This window comes from Lutra lutra, chromosome 9 (assembly GCF_902655055.1).
Source record: "Lutra lutra chromosome 9, mLutLut1.2, whole genome shotgun sequence".
Taxonomy (NCBI): Eukaryota; Metazoa; Chordata; class Mammalia; order Carnivora; family Mustelidae; genus Lutra; species Lutra lutra.
In genome coordinates this window covers 30,124,095-30,141,091 of record NC_062286.1, presented here as the reverse complement: position 1 = coordinate 30,141,091, position 16,997 = coordinate 30,124,095, and the positions used below count along the sequence as shown (strand labels likewise).

The 16,997-nt window shown below is 39.4% G+C and overlaps 1 protein-coding gene across 1 annotated transcript in view; it reads left to right on the top strand.

Moving 5' to 3' along the window:
• TTC27 (tetratricopeptide repeat domain 27) overlaps positions 1-16,997 on the top strand; it is a 175,459-nt gene that overhangs the window by 87,745 nt on the left and 70,717 nt on the right. The window contains exons 11-12 of the mRNA XM_047746251.1: positions 2,506-2,601; positions 7,135-7,257. Coding sequence (XP_047602207.1) covers positions 2,506-2,601; positions 7,135-7,257 — 219 coding nt within the window. The remainder of the gene's footprint in view (positions 1-2,505; positions 2,602-7,134; positions 7,258-16,997) is intronic.

Sequence of the window (16,997 nt, the reverse complement as noted above, 5' to 3'; positions counted from 1 at the left end):
AAAGTAGGAAGAAGTATATTTTGTGCAGGAGTGAAAATAGGTGAGAATTCTGTCATAGTCATTACATACTTATGGCCTAATCACATTCCTATGAAGCGTGACTGTACTCGTGCAGGGGCTTATTCATGGTATTCAGCTCTGGTAAGTGTTGGTTTTCTGATCTCTCTCCTGTGGTCTTTGTGATTTTGGGGAGTATCTGAGAATATCAGAGATACTTAGATACTCTGAGATCATCTGGCCATTAATATATTAGGAAGTTTTGGTTGAGCACTTGGCCTGTTTGAGCTAGAAGCAGTACCTACAGCAAGCAACATGAGTTTTGTTTGAAAATAAAGTATTTTTCATGTAATTAGGGTTTCATAGAAGTAGGTGTTATGATGTTGATTTGGGCTTCTATTATTGTTATTAAATAAGCATTGGTTTTCTTTTTAAGAAAAAAAAAAAACAGATAAAAGGAAAAATTTGCCCCCCTGTTGATGAATTAATTCTGTGAACCTTTTATTTATGCATTATAACCATATGTATTCAGCCAGAAGTTTTTCTTCTCTCCCTCTTACAACTAAACAGCTTTGGGCAGAAGCATGCAACCTTTTTACTATTAAGTTTCTCTGAAGTAAGGCCAGAAAGTTTAAAAATATTTTGACCAAGATGGTTTAAGAGTCTGGTTATGTCTCAGTTTGTTCTGACGGACTTGATTGAATAACATCTTGGATTGTCAAAGAAGTGATGTAATGAATATTCTTTCATTCTACAAGATATTCTTAGGCTAACAAATGTATCTCCCACCTAGTAAAATATAGAAAACCTCCAATATGGGAGCAGTTTCCCTGCTTAGAAACTGATCTCCTTGTCTTGGGTTTGTACTGGGATATGTTAGACTCTTGTTGGTTTCTTTCTTCTGAGGAAGTTAGACTTGGTCTCTCTTACTTTTTTTTGAGGTTTTCAATTTTACAAATTCATAAAAATTTGAGACAATATCAAACTTATAGAAAAGTTGTAAGTGCACTGCAACTGTTTTTTGGTATCCTAAAGTATTGGAAAGTAAGTTGCCAACACGGTGCTTCTCGTCCTCAAATATAAGGACCTTCTACATGACCACACTATGTGCAATGACCTCAGAAAATTAACACTGACCTCTCGTTACCATGAAATCCTCCTAAGATAAGCCTTGTGAAAACTAGTCAACTGGCACACAAAAAAAAGAAAATTTGAGTATTGCGTTATGCAGAAAAGGTCATGATAATTCATAGTTGAGAGAAGGTCTAAGTATATGTCAGACAAAATATATATACTTACGATAAACTAAGTGACATTTAAAAGTCAGGTGAAGGGTGCCTGGGTGGCTCAGTGGGTTAAGCCGCTGCCTTTGGGTCAGGTCATGATCTCAGGGTCCTGGGATCGAGTCCCGCATCAGGCTCTCTGCTCGGCAGGGAGCCTACTTCCCTCTCTCTCTCTCTCTGCCTACCTCTCCGTCTACTTGTGATCTCTCTCTGTCAAATAAATAAATAAAATCTTAAAAAAATTTGTATAAAAGTCAGGTGAAGAAGATCAGGGTAACGGGGCCATTGTCCATGCATTTGCTTAGAAACTCTAGAGTGTGGCTGCATTCACGCTGATGCTGAATATATGAGCTGTTCTGATGACCGATCATTTGACCTCTGGATGGTGCCAGCCTTTGACATTGCAGTTGGCTTTGGTAACTTTTCTCACAGTCTGCCATCTTGGTCTTAATGATCTGCTTCCTGATGTAGCTCCAGAAATTCAGTTATTCAGTGTAGGTATTGCAGTACAGCAGAAGGCCTCTTGAGTGCATGCAGCTTGTAGCTGTCCACTATAGCTCAAGAATGGTCTTGTGTGAACGAATGTCCTGCCTTAGAGCTCTGTTGCTGAAGAGGATGAAAACTTGCCCTCTGTGACCAAAAAGACCAACCCATCTTTTGCTTTCATTTTATTCCAGAGATGATAGTCCTAAATGAAATTCTTCATATAATTTTTCTCTGCTTTATATTAGCAAGTGCCATTGTCAGAGTGAATTATGGTTGTGAAATAGGCTAAAGAACAGATTTTCGTAGAAAAAGTAAAAAGCCTAGTTAATTAAGCCTAGTTCTTTGAGTGAGTCATTATAGGAGGTCTTAGTTTTAAAAACTATACTCTGGATAAATCTTTAATGTACACGTTCATGTTAATGTTGGTTAATCTTAAAGTTTTTTAAATGTTTGAAGAAATTTAAGAAAAAATTCACACATTTCATCACCTCATCAAAGTGATTTGTGGGGGCACCTGGGTGGCCCAGTCAGTTAAGCATCTGCCTTTGGCTCAGGTCATGGTCCTGGGGTCCTGGGATCAAGCCCCACATCAGGCTCCCTGCTCAGTGGAAAGCCTGCTTCTCCCTCTGCCTGCTGCTCTCCGTGCTTGTGCTCTCTCTCTCTTTGTCAAATAAATAAATAAAATCTTTTAAAAAGTTTATTACACATATGGATTCTGATTATGCTGTATCCTCTTAAGGCTCTTGCAGACCAGTTTGAAGATAAGACTACATCTGTACTGGAGCGTCTGAAGATTTTCTATTGCTGTCAAGTACCCCCTCACTGGGCCATTCAGGTATTTTTCTTGCTGTTTGTCATTGGGTATGGAAACTACTTTGCTTTTGAAAGAAAGTTAAGTACATTAGAAAGGAATGATTTTTCAGTTTATGTTGGCGTTTTCAAATATTTCAGTGAAAAGAACAAAAGTATCTAACTGGGGATTGCCAATTACTTCAAAATGCTCCTTTGGTTAAAGTGATATTAAACTTTTAAAACATTTTTAAGGGGCGCCTGGGTGGCTCAGTCGTTGGGTGTCTGCCTTTGGCTCAGGTCATCATCCCAGGGTCCGGGGATGGAGCCCTGCAGTGGGCTCCCTGCTCAGTGGAGAGCCTGCTTCTCCTTCTCCAGCTCCCCCTGCTTGTGTTCCCTCTCTTGCTCTGTCTGTCTCTCTCTGTCAAATAAATAAATAAAATCTTTAAAAATTTTTTCTTTAAGGAATTTAAGACAAGATTAAATAGAATCCTTGAAATTAAGTAGTGAGAGAACCACAGAAGCTTTCATTTTTGAAATAACTTTATATGTAAAAGCTGGTTAGGACCTCCTGCTTGAGAATGAACCTTTTAACCAAGTTGTTGACAAAAACAACTTAAAGCGTTTGTTTCTTGCTCTATCTGGTGAGATAACCCTTGACTACCTTTCTTTTTCTGAGATGTGAGAATACCTAGTGTAGCTCCTAAGGCTCCATACTGGGATAGAGATTCAGGTCCCTGTGTTATGGGTGTGGCCTCCCTATTTTGTAAACTTTCTGGTCCTGAAGGCAACTTAGATACCAGGTCCAGTTTCTTAGTATTACTGAGAAGAAAACTGAGGCCCAGGGCAATTAACGACACTTTTCCAATGTTGATCACATAGCTATTATGAAGTAGATCTCTGGTTTCCCAATTTTTAGTCTAGTTTCCCTCCTTTCCTTAGCTCTTCATTGGATTGTAATTATGTCAGCTAATGACAACCAGCTTTGACTGCATACTTAGTATGACGCATGCATTTTGTTCTGCATTTTGCACACATTATCTTATTTTATTGCAACAATTGTGTGAAATATCCCCATTTTATAGTTGAGGAAGCTGTGATACTGAGAGGTTAAGTGGAGTGAAATGGTGACAGGCAGAAATTTCTAGATGATTTAGTAACTATTGTCATTTCAGCCAGCTTCCTGTCCTTTCTCGTGGAGTACACACCTAGGTAGTGATTTAGAATTATATATGCTCGGGACGCCTGGGTGGCTCAGTTGGTTAGAATTATATATGCCAACCCACCGTTCAATGACTCTGAATCCCCATTGTTACATTTCTTTGTTAGATTTCTTTGAGTATGTCATTTTCTTTTTCTTTTTCTTTTTTTTTTAAGATTTTATTTATTTATTTGACAGAGAGAGAGATCACAAGAAGGCAGAGCAGCAGGCAGAGAGAGAGGGGGAAGCAGGCTCCCTGCTGAGCCCAGAGCCCGATGTCGGGCTCAATCCCAGGACCCTGAGATCATGACTTGAGCAGAAAGCAGAGGCTTACCCCACTGAGCCACCCAGGTGCCCTGAGTATGTCATATTCTTAAGCATAAAGTAGGGGATTTATTACACATTAGAATTCACTTTATTGAAGGAGTCTCAATATAACAGGCAAATGAAAAGCTTTGTTATATTATCTCAAAAGGACTACCTTTATCAAGAAGGTGTTAACAGCTGGAACTTTTTGGTATGTTTTTGACCCTGATCTATGAAATTAAGTGCCTTGTCCTGTGTGGTTTGTGGTGGATCAGCATCTCAGATTCTGAGCTATTATTATGACAAACATGTATGTTGAGGGTATAGCTTTTAGTCTATCTCTGTACAGAAGCATTAGGAAAACTAAATACTATTCAAATAGAATTTAGGCAAAATGTTTATCTGTTTAGGAAGCTGTGGATTTTAGGATCTTTAGGCAGTTAGATAAACATCCTCTTTCATTAACAATTTAAATTGTTTGTTTCTTTCATTATAGGGAATGACCATATCTTTATGTATTATTTTTAAAGATAAAAATAGGAGTGTAGTAGCGTAATTTATCATAAAAAGAGAATACCTCTAGCTAGTCCTAATATCATAGATGCCATAACTTTCCTCATCTATTAAATGAAAAGATTAAACTACTTACCATGTGAGCACTAAGGTTTATTCCAGCTCCCATGTGCTATGTTCAGTTTTTTAAAATGTATAAATAACTTAAAATAGCCAAATACCCCCAGATCCATGGCATACTGAAGAAGTAGATCATTCCCTTTATTTATTTAAAAAATATATATTAGCTTATAACTTTCAGATATATTTTGTTTTACTTTCTAATTTTGTCAACCTAGATTTTCCATATTCTTTGGCTTCTTAACTCTTAAATATGTATTGAATTTTGAAAGAGCAGTAAAATTTAACAGAAAACAATTCATTCTCCCCTAATATAAAATGCTTTCTCCATGCATTCTCCATGCATTAGACAAGAACTTTACCTACTTTTTTTTAAAATATTTTATTTATTTATTTGACAGAGAGAGAGAGATCACAAGTATGCAGAGAGGCAGGCAGAGAGAGAGGGGAAAGCAGGCTCCCCGCTGAGCAGAGAGCCCAATGCGGGACTCAATCCCAGGACCCTGAGATCGTGATCTGAGCGGAAGGCAGAGGCTTAACCCACTGAGCCACCCAGGCGCCCCTACTTTTTTTTTTTGAAGTAAGCTCTTCACCCAGTGTGGGGCTTGAACTCATGACCCTGAGATCAAGAGTCACATGCTCTACTGACTGAGCCAGCCAACCACTCTGAACCTCACTTTTTAAACCTTTCTAGTATTTTTTCCATTCCTGCAGGATGGACCACTTATAAACCATAGTATATTTACTTTTTTTTTTTTTTTAAGATTTTACTTATTTATTTGACAGATAGAGATCACAAATAGGCAGAGAGGCAGGCAGAGAGAGAGGAGGAAGCAGGCTCCCCACTGAGCAGAGAGCCCGACGCCGGGCTCAATCCCAGGTCTCCGGGATCATGACCTGAGCCGAAGGCAGAGGCTTTAACCCACTGAGCCACCCAGGCGCCCCATATATTTACTTTTTAATAGTTTAACTTTCAGTAACCTTACCACAACTTGCCCCCCTTTTTATCTGCCAAGGCTGGGAAATAAAGTAGTTAAGTTTTTTGGAATGTATTCTAAATAAATCCAGGTAGATCTGAGTGGGAAGACCCAGAGATGCTTTCATGAATAAAGTACACAAGTGCTAATGTATAGATTTCTATCATTTATGTCAACTGCTTAGAGTTTTTATTATTTGTTTGAGTTCAATCTCATTTTTTCCCAGTTTGAGATATAATTGGCATATAACATTGTATTAATTTTATGTGTACAACATAATAGTTTGATATATCTGTATATTGTGAAATGGTCACCACAATGAGTTTAGTTAATATCCATCTCCTCACATAATTACAGATTTTTTTTCTTGTGATGAGAATTTTTAAGATCTATGTTCTTTGCATCTTTAAGTATATAATTCAGTATTATTAACTGTAGTCATCAGGCTGTACATTATATCCTCAGAACTTTCTTATGATAGGAAATTTATATTTTTTGACCATCTTCACGCATTTCTCTCACTACTACCCCTCAACCTCTGGCAGCCACTCTGTTTCTTGAGTTTGACTTTTTTAGATTCCTCATGTAAGTCAGATCATACTCTGTTTTTCTCCATCTGATTTATTTCACTTAGCATAAGCCTACCAGGTCCATCTGTATTGTCACAGATGGTAAGATTTCATTCTCTTTTATGGCTGAGTAATACTCGTGTGTGTGTGTGTGTGTGTGTGTGTGTGTGTGTGTGTGTGTTGCGTGTTATGTGTGTATGCACAGACTACGGTTTCTTTATCCATTCATCCTTTGGTGGATACTTAGGCTGCTTCCACATCTCAGTTATTGTAAATAATGCTATAACGAACATGGGGTTGAAGACATTTTTTCAAGTGAATATTTTTATTTTGAATAAATGCCCAGAAGTGGAATTGCTGGATCACTCAGTAGTTCTATTTTTAATTTTTTGAGGACCCTCCATACTGTTTTCCATGGTGGCTGCACCAGCTGTCATTCGCACCAACAGTGCACGAGGGTTCCCTTTTCTCCACGTCCCCACCAACACTTATCTTTTTGATACCAGGCATTCTAACTAGAGTTTTTAAAGTTGATTTATTGCATCTCAGCTTTACAATTCAGAGATGGTCACAGAATCTGCAGGTAAGAAAGAAATGCTGACTTTCTTTGCCTTTTAAGTTCTTCTGAGTTCTTAGGAAAAAATTGATACATTGTTTTGAAAAGTTCCTATATTAGAGTTTTTTTAAATTCCTTACCCTGTATAAAGAAACTTGCTAAAGTAAAGGTAAAGATTGAATCATTGAAAATTTCTAATTAGTTGAGGTCAAATTATAGAAATGATGTGTTTATTACAGTAAGCAGACCCTTAAAATGGCAGGTTAGCACACCCACAAGTGAAACAGGAATTTCTTTACATAAAGAAATGTTCATTATTTTAACTTGATTCTTCTAGCGCCAACTTGCAAGTTTTCTCTTTGAACTGGGATGCACGAGTTCAGCCCTTCAGATATTTGAGAAGCTAGAAATGTGGGAGGATGTTGTCATTTGTTACGAGAGAGCTGGGCAGCACGGGAAGGTATGTAATAGGAATACTCTGAGCACTGATAAGAGCCTTCTATTTTGGGGCATCTCTCTCGCTTGCTCTGTTTTTCTAAGCCCACTTTTGCTGGTAGTTCACTTACTTTCTCTTTTTTTCACTTTTTCCGCCAGAAATCTTTTTAATGTTTTCTCTGATTTTTGTTGGGGCAAATAATTTTATGAGTATACATGTACGTGTATAGGTAAAAGAGAAAAGCAGGCCAAAACTGATATGATTTATGTTGTTTGGGGATGAATAATGGCAGTGTTAAAGACTCTGTATTTTGATCTCTTTCCTTTGCTAACTCTCTTCCTGAAGACAATTTCAACGTGAAATATTATGAATGATTTTAAGCATCACTGGGTTGCCCAATGATCAGAGTTTGTGGGGCTGAAGGGAGGGTTACCTAGGAGGGAGAGCAGTTGGGTGGGTCTTTAGAAGGAAATCTCAAGGGTGTGGCCCCCCACCCTCCTTAGGGCAGAAGAGTTGTCAAGTGTGTAATGCACATTTAATTCCACCCTTAAATTGGCTCAAGAGGAAAAATGTTGGCAATATTTATATCTGTTATTAATTTGTTGGTTTTTTCCCCATCATAAATGAAAAAATTTTTCAAAGAATAAGGAGTTCTGCCTTGTGAGTGTCTGTTGAAACTGACACATTGAAGTCATATGTTAATTTTGGATTAAATTTTGAAATGACTCAATTTCTATCATAAGTGTAGTACACAAGCAGAGTAAAACCCACACATTGGCTCATTTATTTCTATAGTCAACTTTTTACCATCTCTCTAAAAAAAAGAAATAGTGGTACAAGTACATGTGTGTCTGTTTTTGAAATACCTTCCTAAGTCTGTCTTATTTTAGACCAGTAGTAAAAGTTACATTCCTTTCACTAATCACTTATGGCAGTGAAGGTTTGCATTGTATTAGTGTAAGGAGAAGCCAGCATGGGAATAAAGTTTTACTGTAGAAGATTATAGAATTTTAATATTTTCATCCCGGGAAAGAACTCCGTAATCATCTGTTCCAGCTCCCTCTGTTTGGCAATAAGGACAGGCATCTCTAGAGATTTGCCTCAGGTCACAAAGCCGGTTCCTGATTATTAGCTCCAGAGGCCCCTTGCTAGCCTTGCCACGTGCTAGCTTTGTGGTATTGGGCAACTTACCCCTGCCTGCCCCCTCTCCCCGTGACTCAGTTTCCTCATCTACCTCTGTACAGGTTTTCATTTTGTAACATCTGTCAAGTAGGTAGAATGGTCCTTTCCTCACAGTGCTCCACGTGTGTTGGCTACTCTCACTGCTGTGACTCTAAGATACATTTTTTTCACTCTGAATTTGGAATGTATCTCACACTTAATGGTATCGTCCAATTGCTGGTTGTCAGGTGGCCGTGTGGACCAGTTGTCATTGCCTGTGCTTGTCCACACTTGTCCCAGTTCTGTTTAGTGTCGTCGTTTCAACAGTTATGTACCTGGTATCATTGCTACATATGGTAGATATAATTGCCATTTAGAATATCTTCATGAAAGATTTTATTATGATTTGGCATTGTAACAAAAAAGTCACTGAATACACAGAAAAGGACAGAAACAAAGTAGAGAGATGTAAATTTGTATTTGTGAAGTAAGCATTTGTCTTTAGGGAAATCATCACAATTTCATTTGCTTTTCTTCAAAAATAACAGCTAAGTGCTTTATGGGAGCCAAGAAAGGACACCCCTAGTAGATGAAGCTGTGTTTTGTAGAGAGATGTGTGTGTGTGTGTGTATATATATATACACACACATATATAAAAAAAGGTTGCCATTTAAAATGTCAAGCAATGGGGGCGCCTGGGTGGCTCAGTGGGTTAAAGTCTCTGCCTTCGGCTCAGGTCATGGTCCCAGGGTCCTGGGATCGAGCCCCGCATCGGGCTCTCTGCTCGGTGGGAAGCCTGCTTCCTCCTCTCTCCCTGCCTGCCTCTCTGCCTACTTGTGATCTCTGTCTGTCAAAGAAATAAAATCTTTAAAAAAAAAAAAATGTCAAGCAATGTATTAAAGGCAGGAAAAATTATCAGACTTTCAGATTAGAATTTAAAAATATCAAAGCAACAAGATGCTGATGTGATTCATTCAAGGCATTATGTCATCATTTATTTGAAAACATTTTTTTCTTTATTAGTTAGAAGTTTGTCTCATGATTGATAGTGTCCCATTTGATGAAATATAGTATTATGTTTCTTTGAGGATTTAATTTTTTTTTTTTTTTTTTTTTAGTGTCTGTAAGCTTGGCACTAAAGCAGGATTCAGCTGCTTGACAAAGGAATAAGTGGGTGAATGAGTGTCTTGATTTTCAGTCTGATGTGTTTCCCATTGTGGCATTCTTCACTATGCTAGTCCTTTACACTGGTCACTAAATAAATGCATTATATATAAAATTACAGTAGTTTTGGAAATAGTGATTTTTGAAATAATTAAGTTGTTGAATCCCAAGCTCCCAAGCATGTCTTGAAATACTAAATTTATGTAATTATTTTTAGAAAGGGTGGAAAGCTGAGATTTTCTCTAATTGCAGAAGAAAAAAGTAAGGAATTGATCCCTTTCAAAGAATAGATTTGACTCTGTCCTCTAAAGTAGTTGTAGTATTCCTGTTTTTTTAATTGGCACATGATCTTCTAAGCATTGTCTTATGAAAATAATTAATTTCCATGTTTCTAATTATTCTAGAAAATTTTATCTTAATTTTTAGGAATGTGTAGTCATTTACCTAGTCTTAAAGTCTTTTGTGAGTTTCAGCCAAACATCCCCCCAATTTTTTATTTTAAGGGTTGATTAAGCATTTCATTTATCACATAAAAGACTTCCCTTACCTGTTATTCTTATGCTATATTTGCAGATTAGTTTAACCAGAAACCCTAAAAAGTTGTGCTTCAAGCTGAAAGCAAATGTTTTATTTCTAAAACAGCTGAGATTCTTTTAGTATTTGGTCATGTGCCAGTAGTTGTCACCACATTTGATTTAACTAGAAGTTTGCGAAATTTTAATCCTTGCATTTAGTGCTTAATGGCATAATTTATTTTTAAGAGGCAAATTCAAGAAAGTATCTAATTCTAATTATCGTGTTCTGGTGCTTGCACCCTATTACTGTAGGGTCTCAGACTTTCTAATTTCATCGCTACTTAACAGAAATTCTCATTATTTAATGACCATTGGCAAAATAGCTTCGATTAATTTTGCTCGACCTTGGGATCAGAACTGGTTCCCATCTGTTAGCATTTAGTTTTTTAAAGTTATCTGGCACACTTCTAGCACTTTACCCAAGCCTATGGACAGATTCTTGTTTTGGTGCACAAATTTGGTCCCCAAATGAAAGACAAAGATTGAGCTGGTATGAACTGCCTGCGGGAGGTAGGCATGAAGGGAGTGGAATGGTGAGGGGGAGGACCTCTCTTTTTTTTCTCTTGTTCCTAGCAAACAAGCTTACCTGAGATTACATAGCTTTATCTTTTATTTTGCTGTGTTTGCAGATCATTGTAGCTATTAGCTCTTTAAAATTTTTCCTTTACAAGTAAATGTTTTAGTTCTAAAACAGTTGAGATTCTTTTAGCAGTTGGTTTGGGTTTTGGGGGGAGGTGGGAGGGAAGTTTCTTTTTTCTTTTTTTTTGTTTTTTTTTTAAGATTTTATTATTAATTTGACAGAGAGAGACAGCGAGAGAGGGAACACAAGCAGGGGGAGCAGTAAAGGGAGAAGCAGGCTTCCCGCCGAGCAGGGAGCCTGATGTGGAGCTGGATCCCAGGAGACCTGAGCTGAAGGTAGATGCTTAATGACTGAGCCATTCAGGCACCCTGGTTTCCTTTATTTATTTATTTATTTATTTATTTTAGAGAGAGCAAGAGCATATAAGCTGGGGGGAGGGATAGGGGGAGAGGGAGAGAGAGAAATTCTCAAGCAGACTCCTCGAGGAGCATGGAGCCTGACTCAGACTCCATCCCAGAACCCTGAGATCATGACCTGAGCCGAAACTACAAGTCAAATGCTGAACTGATCGAATGAGCCATCCAGGCACCTCGCACCTCAGCGAAGGATTCTTCTAAATTAGTTTCTTTATGTGATGTAAAAGATTTCCCACACTCTTTTCCCACACTGCAGTCAGAGTGATCTTCCTGAAAAATAAATCTGATCGGGTCTTTCCCACTCTTCAGTAATTCCCTTTGTCTCCAGGATTAAGCTCTTTAGCGTGGATGGTTTACAGACCACTGGATGATCTGACTCCTGCTTACCCTGCTAACTACATTATCCCCTTACTCTTTTATCTCTGCTTCATCCCCCTTAGTACTTGCTCATTGAGGTTGTGTTAAATTTCCACAAGATTGAAACTACTTATAATTTCTTGACTTTGCAGCATTGCTTCACCTCAGGACCTTTGTATGTGCTATTCCCTGTCCAGAACTTGTCCTACAGCTCACTCCTACTTATTCTTCAAGTTTTTCTTTGGTGATTACTTTCCATAGTGACCTTTCCCGGCTACCTCCCTCTCAGATTTGGGGTGTTTCCCTGTGCTCCTGTGGCACCCAAACTACTGTGATGTCCCATTTGCTGACTTACTTCACTTAATAAACTGTAAGCTATTTTATATAGTATATAAGCTATAGTACTTACAGAGGTCTCCCCAACACGTAGCACAGGCGTTGCACATGGTAAGTCTTCAAAATATTTGCTAAATGACCTGTAGTCTTTCATTATGAATAGTTATTGCACTGAAGCAAATCTCCAAGTAGATACTCCCTCTGCACTTTATATATGACAAAAGAAACTTCTCCAACTCCTGCCATGTATTCTCTCTAAAAACAAATTAAGAGATCTCTCCCCTCCCATTTTAATCTTTTACTCTAATAATCTCTTTAATGTAACAACATACAAAGTCTGAATCGTTTTTACCATTTTCTGATTAGCCTTAGTAAGTGGCACATTTTGAAATCGGAGCTTAGACCTTCATTTTCTCTTAAACTTACACTCTTTTCTCCATACCTGCCTCTCACTGGGGCTGTTGTTCATCCCTTGGAAATTAGATGTTCGAGGGGCGCCTGTGTGGCATGTCAGTTGAGTGGCAGACTCCTGGTATCAGCTCAGGTCTTGATCTCAGGGTTGTTAGACTGGGCCCCTCTTTGGGCTCCATGCTCAGTGCAGAGTCTGCTTGAGATTCTCGTTCCCTCTCCCTCTGCACTCCCCCCCCTCACTAATATGCACACATTCTCTCACACAATAAATCTTAAAAAAAAAAAAAAAAAGAGGGACGCCTGGGTGGCTCAGTTGGTTAAGCAGCTGCCTTCAGCTCAGGTCATGATCCCAGCGTCCTGGGATCAAGTCCCACATCGGGCTCCTTGCTCATCAGGGAGCCTGCTTCTCCCTCTGCCTCTGCCGGCCATTCTGTCTGCCTGTGCTTGCTCTCTCTCCCTCTCTCTCTCTGACAAATAAATAAATCTTTAAAAAAAAAAAAAAAAGAAATTAGATGTTCAGTTTTTAAGCCAAAACCTGTTGTTGTGCCCACTTGAATGAGAAAAAGAGGCAAAATATACTCTGTCACTTGGTAATGCAACTAGGAGATGAGCAGCTAATTGGATAACTAGGCCTGTTTTTAATTATTCTGGTTTTTTTTTTTAAGATTTTATTTATTTATTTGACAGAGAGAAATCACAAGTAAGCAGAGAGGCAGGCAGAGAGAGGAGGAAGCAGACTCCCTGCTGAGCAGAAAGCCCGATGTGGGGCTCAAACCCAGGACCTGGGATCATGACCTGAGCCGAAGGCAGCGGCTTAACCCACTGAGCCACCCAGGCGCCCCTTAATTATTCTGTTTTATCTTGGACCTGGAGTATTTATGTTGGCAAGTTCCCTTTGGAAAATCAAGCCAGAATGTGGTGTTGTCAGACACATAAATGTAAAAAGCAATTAGTGAGCCCTTGGCTCAGTGAGAGAGTAGATAGGACCAGGCACTGCCACACAGAAGGTTACTGGGGGGCGAATTTCTGGGGTGGGATAAAGGGTTCTGCGCTTTTCACCTCTCATTTACTGCTTACAGGACCAGAATTTAGATGAGGAGCCAACTGCCATTCTGCTAGGAGAGGGAATCTTAAGCAGACTCCACACCCAGTACGGAGTTTGATCTCCCGACCCTGAGATCATGACCTGAGCGGAAATCAAAGAGTCGGACGCTTAACCGACTGAGCCACCTAGGCGCCCCCATTCTGCCTGTCTTTGGGAGCCAGCCTCTATAATTGCAAACATCAGGATGCATTTTTGCTCGGCCACTGGGGAGAAGACTAGAATAAATGACACCCAAAGTTGTTTGAGTTGTATGCACACAATCACACAAACACACTTTTTATTTTTTTATTTTTTTTATTTTTATTATTATTTTTTAAAACAAACACACTTTTTAAAACCTAAAGCTGTTGTCAAGTGGCCAGATCTGACTACTAGAGGGACCTTAAACTCTTAGCCTGCCTTTTTTCCATCCTCTCGGAACAAGCCCCTAGCCATTCAGCCTGATGCTGTCATTTCTGCAGTCCTCAAAGACACTCATTGTAGTTAGCACCGTATCTGGGTCGAGAGCTCATTTCCTGCCTCCACTCTTTGCCAGGAGGGCTCCTTCTGGTTGCTGCTCATAGTCCCTCTCTACTGAGCAGACGTCACATCAGATGAAGGCCAGGCCACTCTTGTCACACATTCTAGTTATTAATGACTTTCGCTCATTCACAAAATCAGGGCATACATCACAGACAACAAGGGCACTTGATTTTGATGATTGCTCTGACTGGAGGATGAATACTTTTCCTGAACTGTTTTATCTCCCTTTTCACCAAAGATTGAACTTCATTTTTACACATATCAGTAAAAAAAGTTGTTTCTCAATGTTCTTAGTCCTAACAAGTCATTTCCTAGGTGCAACCATTTCCTAGGTATGACCACTTGGGTTATAAGGGCTGTGAAATTCAGGTTCTGCTGTATGACCTCTCTGTTCACTAGAACTAACTTGTTGTTAGGTATGTCCTGTCTTAGTCATCCTCAGTATTGATGTCAGCTGGGTCATGTCCCCTGAAGGAGTTCTCCCTCTATTCCCAATGGGAAGAATGTTTTATGTCTTTAGAATCTGAAGATCCTTAGGAAACACGAGTAGCCCTTAGTGACTTTAGTGTGATTTTCAGTTGAATTTATCCAACATTTATAGAGTACCTGCTGTGTGCTCAGCAGTGGTATACCAAAGCGAAGTAAGAGACAGAACTTACCTCCAAGGAGCTTATAACCTGATACTACAGATCCACATGAATAGAATATTTTAGTATAATAGAGCAGGTGCTAAGATGGAATTATGTCCAGATTCCACATTCTATCTGGCCATCATATTGAGAGCTAAATATTTCTCCCTCTGCTGTCCTTCTCTAAAGCAGTAGTCCACTCAGTTTGTATCTTGTACGGATTTTTTCTCTGAGATCTCTAGGATCTCCTCCCATGATTCTCTCCACACTTTCATAAAAGAAAATGATGTTTAGTTAAAATTAGCTTATGCGGAAAAATTTAACTTTAACTTTGTAGTGATCAGAAGCTTTCCCCTTTGACCTCACTTCCTCTAGTCCTCTTGACTCAGGTACATAATCACTCCACTCAGCAGTTGACAACAGCATTTCTTCTGTGGGAGGAACTATACACAGTCGACCAACGTGACTATTTACAGAAAATTGTAATATCCCTAGAAGCTGTTTCTGTTTACTTCTGTCTTTCTAGCAGTGAAACCTCAGGCATCTTACTTTCTAATCTGGTTTTCCAATGGAGAGAGTTGAGGAAGAACACAAACATTCGCTTAGGGCTTACTGTGCACCAGACAAAAAGTTAGGGGATTTCACACCACATTCTTGTAGGTGAGGCACAAATGAAGAACAGACTCTCAAGATATTAGTTACCTTGCTCAGAGTCCTACGTTTATGAGCAGTGCTCGCGTTTGGACTGCCTTTCTAACTAACGGCCCCTAAATGCTCTCAGGGCAGGAGAACGCGCACTTGCTGTCCGCTAAAGGTGGAAGGTTAATACCCTAAATCTGACATTGCTAGGAGTATTTTGTTTGGCTTCTCTTAAAGAATCAAACAATGCGGAAACACGAGGCCATGTTCCCACATTATTGCACTACGTGGGTGGAGTTCAGCAGTGGCTCCATCTTTTATGGGCTCACTCCCCAGCCTGCTTCATAATCTCAAAAACTGGCAAGAATCTCTGGGCATTTGAGCGTGGCACCCTTGCTCTAAGCAGCGCGCCTTACCAGTGCCATTATCAGAAGGGGGGCGTGAATTCAGCCATAACTATAGGTTCTCCTGAAGCCTCAGCTGATGTCATTTTATACTGAGATTCACTTGGTGTAGTTATTGCCACAAAATTGTATTAAGAATAATAATTAGTTATGATTAGAATAATAATCAGTTACAGAATAAAGCAGATTGTAGTAACAGCCTAGATATGTGTGTGTATTTGGGTAGAGAAATAGTCTTCTGGGTTTGCAGCTAACAGGATTCCCACAAGCAACCCAGTTTAATTGTAGCCAGTTGCCCAATTATGTATGCCTTTTTGTGTTTGGGAATGTAGTTTTATTCTTTTATTTTTTTTAAGATTTTATTTATTTATTTGACAGACAAAGATCACAAGTAGGCAGAGAGGCAGGCAGAGAGAGAGGCGGAAGCAGGCTCCCAGCCGAGCACAGAGCCCAATGCGGGGCTCGATCCCAGGACCCCAAGATCATGACCTGAGCCGAAAGTAGAGGCTTTAACCCACTGAGCCACCCAGGCACCCCTCCTTTTTTTTTTTTTTAAAGACTTTATTTACTTATTTGACACAGAGAGAGATCACAGGTAGGAAGAGAGAGAAGGGGGAAGCAGGCTCCCCACTGAGCAGAAAGCCCAATGTAGGGCTCAATCCCAGGACCCTGAGATTGTGACCTGAGCCAAAGGCAGATGCTTAACCCACTGAGCCACCCGAGTGCCCTCCCCCTTTTAAGTAGGCTCTAGCATGGGGCCTGAACTCACAACCCTGAGATCAAGACCTGAGCAGAAATCAAGAGTCAGATGCTTAACTGACTGAGCCATTCAGGCACCCCATTTTATCCTTTTTAATAGATCTTTAGATGACAAATTTCTTGTAGTCTATAAAAACGTGCATCTCTATTTTCCCATAGGGAAGTAGCAGCCCATAGCCAGGAATACCAAACCTTTTGCATTCTGTGAAGATTTCTGGCCACCCACATTCTGATATTGCACAAGGGATGTTATAAGCCCTTGTGCTTTATGTTCACTGGGCATATCTTTTATAGTTTTTTATTTGATAATAAATTATGTAAATTGAGTGGCTAAGTGGAGGGAGGAGGAGCATATAGAGCATTTTGGAGAGAATGAGGAAGAAGACAGGAATGCAGGGTGACTAACTGAAGAAAGGAAAAATATTGCCTACAAGCTTTGCCCTTGGGAAAGATCATTCTGTTGGCAGGATGAGGAGGTATAAGATCTCAAGGAGAAAGAACTCACATATAAAAAATGTGGGATAGGAATTTGAGGAAATAAAAGGCTGGTTCAGATCAAGCAAGATTACTGCTCTTGCATTTCTTTCTTTTTTTTTTTTTTTTAATTATTTGTATTAACATATACTGTATTATTTGCCCCATGGGTACAGGTCTGTGAATCGTCAGGCTTACACACTTCACAGCTCTCACCATAGTATATACCCTT